The sequence below is a fragment of the Saimiri boliviensis genome, chromosome 10, assembly GCF_048565385.1.
Source record: "Saimiri boliviensis isolate mSaiBol1 chromosome 10, mSaiBol1.pri, whole genome shotgun sequence".
NCBI classification, from domain to species: Eukaryota; Metazoa; Chordata; class Mammalia; order Primates; family Cebidae; genus Saimiri; species Saimiri boliviensis.
The window spans coordinates 15,957,634-15,965,688 of record NC_133458.1 but is presented as its reverse complement, the minus strand read 5'-3'; the positions used below and the strand labels follow the sequence as shown (position 1 = coordinate 15,965,688).

Sequence of the window (8,055 nt, the reverse complement as noted above, 5' to 3'; positions counted from 1 at the left end):
AAGGAGGCAATGGAAATGAGAAGTCCCTGAGTCCTGAGGGACAGACAGAGCTTCTATGGGGTGGACACCCTCGATGTAAAAGCCCAACAAGAAAAGAGACACTAAGACTCCTGTTTCTCTTCAGGGCCCTGCTTCTTTCCTAAGTCCCTGGATTCCCCCAATGGCATTTCAGGGCTCAGTTTACCTCTGTAAGGAGCCCAGCTCTAAGTGCCCTTGGCAGCAATAAAGGGCATCCCTGGCCCGCAGTGAGTGACAAGGGAGGGATGCAGGTCACTCAGTTAGTGCCAAAGGGATCCTCAGGGAGACCCCACGCCCACGGCCCCAGGACTCACAGCACAAAGAGGTCCTCTTCACAAGGGTTGTAGTCTTCTTCTACTTCCTGGGAGTACAACAGCATCTGCCTGTGGGGAAGGAGATCACCGTCAGACTCCAAACTTTACCCTTTAAAAATAGTGCAAGTGCCAGGACCCTGGTCACAGGTGAGGCCTCACCCAGGCATCTTCAGTGGGCCACCACCTCCCAGGAAGCAACATCAGCCAGGAAAGGGATCCACAGGGTTTGGACCCAAAATCCCTGGGGTCCAGGGCCAGTTCTGCCACTGGTGATCTTAGGCAAGTAACAATCTTTCCTAGTTATCTACTGGGGATGATGATGATAGCATTTATTTCATAGGATCACCAAATGATTGAAAATGGCATCAGATACACGTAAGCAAGCTTCTAACACAGCGATCGACACAATGAAGACGCTCAGTCAAGAGGGTTCTAAGCCGCATACACAGGTACATCTGAAGGTCACGCGGAGAGCGTCTGGCAGCGAAGGTAGTTTCCACAGATTCCAAAGTCCATGAGAAGAAGGAAAACAGCACCATGGACCTACTCCCCTCCTATCAGAGCAGCATACTGGTAGCCTGGCCTCTTCCACTGCCGAACCGCCCTTCATTTCCATCTCTATCCCAAGCAGCGTGGAGACTGGCAGAAATGCGTCAGGGAAGGGGCAGAAAACAGGCTTTGCAGAGACCCCCTCGCTGGAGCTGCCCCAAGGAGGGTGGAGCCCCTAGCGCTCCCCTTAGCTGCCGCTACCTCTGCTCGTTGAGCCGGCGGTATTTCTCCCTGTCGGCACTGTTGATCTTCAGCAGCGGCTGCAGGTGGTCGTGGTGTGTCTTCACATTCTGGTTATCCACGTAGACGTCGTACAGCTCCCGCTTCTGCTCGAATATCTTCTCTGTGGTGCCTGTGGAACCCAAGGTTAGAGAGGTGGGAACCCAACCAACCCCACCGGGAAGCAAGGCACCCAGGAGCCCCATGTCTGGGAGGAGGAGGTCTGGGACCTGAGGGCAAAATGAGGAGAGGGCCCCGTACTCACAGGCCACATAGGACACCTCTACCTCCAGGCTCTCGATGTCAGCCACGTTCACGTAGAAGAAAGGCTTGGACTCAGGAATGGTGCCCCCAATGCCAGGCAGTGAGACATTGGCCAGGCAGCAGCAGCAGTACACTGTGGGGACACAGGTGGTGAGCAGGGAGGGTCTGTGCCTCCACTGCCCTTCCCCCCCTCAGAGCCTGTGGCACAATACCCCTGCTCTAGGCCACCTTCCTCCTGCAACACCCCTGCTCTACGCCATTGTCCTCCCTCAACACCCCTGCTCTAGGCCATCTTCCTCCCTCAACACCCCTACTCTAAACCATCTTCCTCCCTCAACACCCCTGCTCTAGACCATCTTCCTCCCTTAACATCCCTGCTCTAAGCCATCTTCCTCCCTCAACACCTTGCTCTAGGCCATCTTCCTTCGTCAACACCCCTGCTCTAGGCCATCTTCCTCCCTCAACACCCCTGCTCCAGGCCGTCTTCCTCCCTCAACACCCCTGCTCTAGGACGTCTTCCTCGGTCAACACCCCTGCTCTAGGCCGTCCTCCTCCCTCAGCACCCCTGCTCTAGGCCATCTTCCTTCGTCAACACCCCTGCTCTAGGCCATCTTCCTCCCTCAACACCCCTGCTCTAGGCCATCTTCCTCCATCAACATCCCTGCTCTAGGCCGTCTTGCTCCCTCAACACCCCTGCTCTAGGCCATCTTCCTCCCTTAACATCCCTGCTCTAGGCCATCTTCCTCCGTCAACACCCCTGCTCTAGGCCATCTTCCTCCGTCAACACCCCTGCTCTAGACCATCTTCCTCCCTCAACACCCCTGCTCTAGACCATCTTCCTCCCTCAACATCCCTGCTCTAGACCATCTTCCTCCCGCAACACCCCTGCTCTAGACCATCTTCCTCCCGCAACACCCCTGCTCCAGGCCGTCTTCCTCCCTCAACACCCCTGCTCTAGGCCGTCCTCCTCCCTCAGCACCCCTGCTCTAGGCCATCTTCCTTCGTCAACACCCCTGCTCTCGGCCATCTTCCTCCCTCAACACCCCTGCTCTAGGCCATCTTCCTCCGTCAACACCCCTGCTCTAGGCCATCTTCCTCCGTCAACACCCCTGCTCTAGGCCATCTTCCTCCGTCAACACCCCTGCTCTAGGCCATCTTCCTCCATCAACACCCCCTGCTCTAGGCCATCTTCCTCCCTCAACACTTGCTCTAGGCCATCTTCCTCCATCCGCATCCCTGCTCTAGGCCATCTTCCTCCCTCAACACCCCTGCTCTAGGCCATCTTCCTCCATCAACACCCCTGCTCTAGACTATCTTCCCCCATCGACACCCCTGCTCTAGGCCATCTTCCTCCCTCAACACCCCTGCTCTAGACCATCTTGCTCCCTCAACACCCCTGCTCTAGGCCATCTTCCTCCATCAATACTCCTGCTCTAGGCCATCTTCCTCCCACAACACCCCTGCTCTAGGCCATCTTCCTCCATCAATACTCCTGCTCTAGGCCATCTTCCTCCCTTAACATCCCTTCTCTAGACCATCTTTCACCCTCAACACCCCTGCTCTAAGCCATCTTCCTCCCACAACACCTCTGCTCTAGACCGTCTTCCTCCCGCAACACCCCTGCTCTAGGCCATCTTCCTCCCTCAACACCCCTGCTCCAGGCCATCTTCCTCCGTCAACACCCCCTGCCCTAGGCCATCTTCCTCCATCAACACCCCCTGCTCTAGACCATCTTCCACCCTCAACACCCCTGCTCTAGGCCATCTTCCTCCCTCAACACCCCTGCTCTAGGCCATCTTCCTCTGTCAACACCCCCTGCCCTAGGCCATCTTCCTCCATCAACACCCCCTGCTCTAGACCATCTTCCACCCTCAACACCCCTGCTCTAGGCCATCTTCCTCCCTCAACACCCCTGCTCTAGGCCATCTTCCTCCGTCAACACCCCCTGCCCTTGGCCATCTTCCTCCGTCAACACCCCTGCTCTAGACCATCTTCCACCCTCAATATCCCTGCTCTAGGCCATCTTCCTTCCTCAACACCCTGCTCTAGACCATCTTCCTCCCTCAACACCCCTGCTCTAGGCTATCTGGTACCTCAGGAACCAGGTGGTCCTGGCATTCTGAGGACACTGGAGGTGGCAAGCCTTTTGTGGTCCCACAGCAGAAACTGACCCCTCAAGGTGATGTCAACAATGTGCTTACCAAACCAGATAAACATTTCTCAGTCTCTGTCTAGCTGATCTTGCTTACAATTTGACCTTGTTAGAACTCCGGCCTCTGAAACCCTCATGTCTTCCAGTTCCTCCTTCTGCCTGTTCCTCCCAGTGCTTCCTGTCCTTCTACCTTTCTGGTCCACCTCCTGTGCCTGGCACACCCTCCTCACTTGTACTTTCCCCAGGTAATGCCCTCCATCTCAGATACCAATGGAGAAATAACCTACCGCCCTCAAATCTTTATCTCCAGCCCAAATGCCCACAGTTCCCAACCCAGCTCTGTGGGGTGGACAGACACCCCTGCTGCGAAGGTCTCACGGCAGCACACCCTCGTCACATCCCACATTAACCTCATCAAGCCAGTCCCCCACTCCTCCTCAGTCCCCCATGTGGTGGCCCCACTACCCTTGCTATCCTAGACTCTTCTTCCATTGTAACCTCACATACGTCAGAACCTTTATAACCCAATGAGACATCAAGTTTAGTCCAGTTTCTCTTACCTACATCTAGAATGCATCTTCTCTGCTTTAATCCAGACCCTAATCTTTGACCAGACTACTGATGTGTCATCCAACCCATCTTCTACACTGTCACCACCGTTCACAGCCAATCAGGTCACTCCTGGGCTTAAAACCCCATCCTCTTGATGTGGCCCAAGCTCTTCCAAATTTGGTCAACGATACAAAGACTCAAGCAGTTTCTTTGCCTGTGATTTAAGCAGCACCCCTGTCTCTGGCTTCTGGTTACCTCTATAGCACACCACACCCACAGGTGGGGGAGAAAATATCAAAATGCGCTTTCGAAGTAAGGCAAATTTCCAGAGGATGAGGATCTGTTCTCCAAAGAACTTAATAAACTGAGACATACAGCCAGCTGGGTGTGTGATCTGAAAAAATTGAGGGGAATGAGGAGGAAGAAGAGTGGAGGAACAGCGTGTTAGAAACATAGCAAAAGATATCTAATCCCCCCCACTGGAACTCTAAAGTACAACCAAACAGATACATTAAAGGATGTTTCTTTTCACACAAAATGATGTTTTTCACTTTAGAAGTCTTACCTTTAAACTGGATTTCTATAATATAGTAGCTCTCTGATACACTGGTGTTTGAGTTTAGGGATCATTATTTTACTCAGAATGGTGAAAAGAAAACAAAGCTTAATTTAAATTTTAAAAAATCAGAATAAAAGTGTCTCTAAAGACACAGTCTGCTTCAATAAGAAAACTCAAATCGAAAACACTACTAAGCACTGTAAGTAATAACATGATGAACACACAGTCCCCAGTCAGATCCCAAATCTATGGAGACTGCTACTATGCAGAGTGAGGTGTCTGCAGAAGTCACAGGTAGGCAGGAGCCCCTGGCATAATAATCCCTGCCGCACTTCACCTCTGACCACAAAGTCTCACTCACTCCGTCGCCCAGGCTGGAGTGCAGTAGTGGTGTGATCTTGGCTCACTGTAACCTCCACCTCCTGGGTTCAAGAGATTTTCCTGCCTCTGCCTCCCAAGTAGCTGAGATTACAGGCTTGCGCCACCATGCCCAGCTAATTTTTGTACTTTTAGTAGAGATGGGGTTTCACCATGTTGGCCAGGCTGGCTTTGAACTCCTGATCTCAAGTGATCCGCCCACTTCAGCCTCCCAAATTCTGGGATTACAGGTGTGAGACACCACAGCTGGCCCCACTCTTCCTTCTGACACTGACTGCACAGGCATGGCAACCCCTGAATTGCCTTCTAGGAACCCTGAGCCAAGGAGTTTCAGAGGGGTTAAGAGCATAAGCTCTGATCCCAGGAAAAGCTGAATTCCAATCCTGGCACTGCCACTTACTAACAGGGAGATCTGGGGAAAGTTAGCTAATGTTACCAGTTCTCTACCCTTAACTGTGAAGTAAGGAATCATCACCTACCTCACAGGGTTTTAAGGACTGCCTGAGACAAAACATGAAATAGCACATAAAAATAGCCAATATGGGGCGACCACTGCTGTTACTGGCAAAACAGAAAGGCTTCAAACCCTGTGCCTTGTGAGCTTTGTGAAAGGTCACTTCCATGCTGACGTGCCAGATGTAAGGGAGACAGGCAAGACCACTTCTGAGAGAGGCACCGACTCTGGGCTGCATGCTAGGGTTTCACAACTACCAGCCTTTGGGGGCACCTACGCCCGAGCTTCGATGCAGCTTCTGCATTCTGCCTGTCCGGGCCAGGGCTGTCCTGGGCCTTCCAAAGCCGTGGCTGCACCACACAAAGACGACTTCCCTTTCCAAGGCGTCACTCCCACACTGATACCACTCCCCTACCACATGCCAGGATCAAGGTGACCCTGTGCTGAGCACGCCGTTTGCCACCCATGCCTACTGTTCTGCCACCACATCCCAAATTGTGAGGAGGAGAGGCATCAAGTGACCAAGGCTGGTCCCATCCCTCCAGTCACTGTCTCTCATCAAGTCTAACAGCAACCAGAAAGGAAAGGGCGCCAGAGCACGCCCGGTCCCTCCCAGCTTTTCCACTGGTTATCTTCAAGCACCCAACTTGTTCTTCCGCTACATGGAGGCCAGGTGGGGATCATTCAATGTTTATTTTATAGGCTAGTGGGAGAAACAGGTAAACAAGCTTTTAAAATATAGCCTGATGGGAGCCGTGATGCGAGAAGAATGGGGTTTGGGGGAGCAAACTGGATGGTGCCTGATCCCATTCTAGGAGAGACAAAGACTTCCCGGAGGAAGTGATGTTGAAGCTTTGACATAAAGATGAATCCGAGGGAAGGTGTTCAAACACAAAGGACTGCAGGTAAGAGGGAACGTGGCCCTTCTTGGGACCTGCAGGTAGTTCAGGTCCTGTGCCCAGGCCCATGCCAGGGAAGCACTGCAGGCAGCCACCACAGGGCTACCTCCTCTCTTCCAAGAGTCAGCTGAAGAGACTTCCTACCCCTCTTCACTCTACGAGGCTCACTGTACATGCAACAGAAATCTCTCCTGCTTTCATTTGAATCTCTTTCCCTTTTTTCAGCCTTGTTTCTCTGTGGCTTTACAGATAACTCTCTTTCCTTGATGTCTCCAGCACGGCCTTCATGTTTTCTCTCCAACCTTTCAAGTCCACATTCCATCCTCTTTTCACTCGTTTCTTTTTACTCCCTAACCACTGTCAGCTCAGTCTCCATAGCAGGCTCTGATAAGCCTGCCACTGGGGAAGCCCTCCAGCCTGGGGCCCAATCCCCTCCCCTATAACCCTCTTCCACTCCCCCATTTTCCCAAGGGAAGCATTTAGCAGCCACATTTGGACCTCTCAGAGAGGTCTTCTTCTTCCCTCTGGTTCCTTTCCAGTTTATTTTTTTCCCTCGGAAACATTCCTATATCTGACTCCTACATTAAAAGCTTACTTCTTTAAAGTTATTTATTTTTCTTGAGATGGAGTTTTGCTCTGTCACCCAGGCTGGAGTGCAGTGGCACGATCTTGGCTCACTACAGCCTCCGCCTCCAGGGTTCAAGCAATTCTCCTGCCTCAGCCTCCTGAGTAGCTGGGATTACAGGCACACACCACCACGCCCAGCTCATTTTTGTACTTTTAGTAGACACAAGGTTTCACCATGTTGGCCAGGCTGATCTCAAACTCCTGATCTTGTGATCCACCTACCTCAGCCTAATCCCAAAGTGCCAGGATCACAGGTATGAGCCATGCCTGAAGTTTTTATTTATACATGTGTTGATTTTGTAAAAATTCATTGAATTATATACATGATTTTTAACTTACTTCTATAAAGTGTTATATTTCAATAAAAAGCTTAAAGATATATATACACACACACATTATTTTCCATACATGACAAGTATTATTATATCATATGTGCTTTTTTTTTTTTTTTTTTTTGAGACGGAGTTTCGCTCTTGTTACCCAGGCTGGAGTGCAATGGCGTGATCTCGGCTCACCGCAAACTCCGCCTCCTGGGTTCAGGCAATTCTCCTGCCTCAGCCTCCTGAGTAGCTGGGATTACAGGCATGTGCCACCATGCCCAGTTAATTTTTTGTTATTTTTAGTAGAGACGGGGTTTCACCATGTTGACCAGGATGGTCTCGATCTCTTGACCTCGTGATCCACCCGCCTCGGCCTCCCAAAGTGCTGGGATTACAGGCTTGAGCCACCGCGCCCGGCCTATATGTGCTATTTTTAAGTGATGTCTTTTTTATACATATAAGCCTTACCCTACCCCATCTCATACTTTACCTCATCCCAGGGAATACATGTCTTAATAACCTCATATACACCCATCAACAGCTTCCATGTTTGTGTCTGGTTGTGTATGTGTCTCTATCTAAACAAAGACTGTGATTGTTTAACAACATGTAATCATATCACATATACAGTCACCTGGCCCTCTGGATCCCTGATACCACATCCTCAGATTCAGCCAACTGCATGCAGATCAAAAAAATTTGGAAAAATAAACAGTAAAATATAATACATGTAAAAAAGCAACACAGTAT

General features: G+C 51.1%; 2 protein-coding genes across 3 annotated transcripts in view; one reads left to right on the top strand and one right to left on the bottom strand.

Moving 5' to 3' along the window:
* Positions 1-7,000, top strand: part of AGK (acylglycerol kinase) — a 113,733-nt gene extending 106,733 nt beyond the window's left edge. Inside the window, exon 17 of the transcript XR_012512005.1 lies at positions 673-7,000. The gene's annotated coding sequence lies outside the window, so the exon portion shown is untranslated. The remainder of the gene's footprint in view (positions 1-672) is intronic.
* Positions 1-8,055, bottom strand: part of DENND11 (DENN domain containing 11) — a 58,166-nt gene that overhangs the window by 21,209 nt on the left and 28,902 nt on the right. For both annotated transcript variants that reach the window (XR_012512004.1, XM_010340394.3), the window contains exons 5-8: positions 4,324-4,462; positions 1,366-1,497; positions 1,083-1,233; positions 333-401 (exon numbers count right to left, since the gene is read on the bottom strand). Coding sequence is in view for 1 of the 2 variants with exons in the window: in XM_010340394.3 (XP_010338696.2) it covers positions 333-401; positions 1,083-1,233; positions 1,366-1,497; positions 4,324-4,462 (491 nt within the window). In the remaining variant the exon portion in view is untranslated. The remainder of the gene's footprint in view (positions 1-332; positions 402-1,082; positions 1,234-1,365; positions 1,498-4,323; positions 4,463-8,055) is intronic.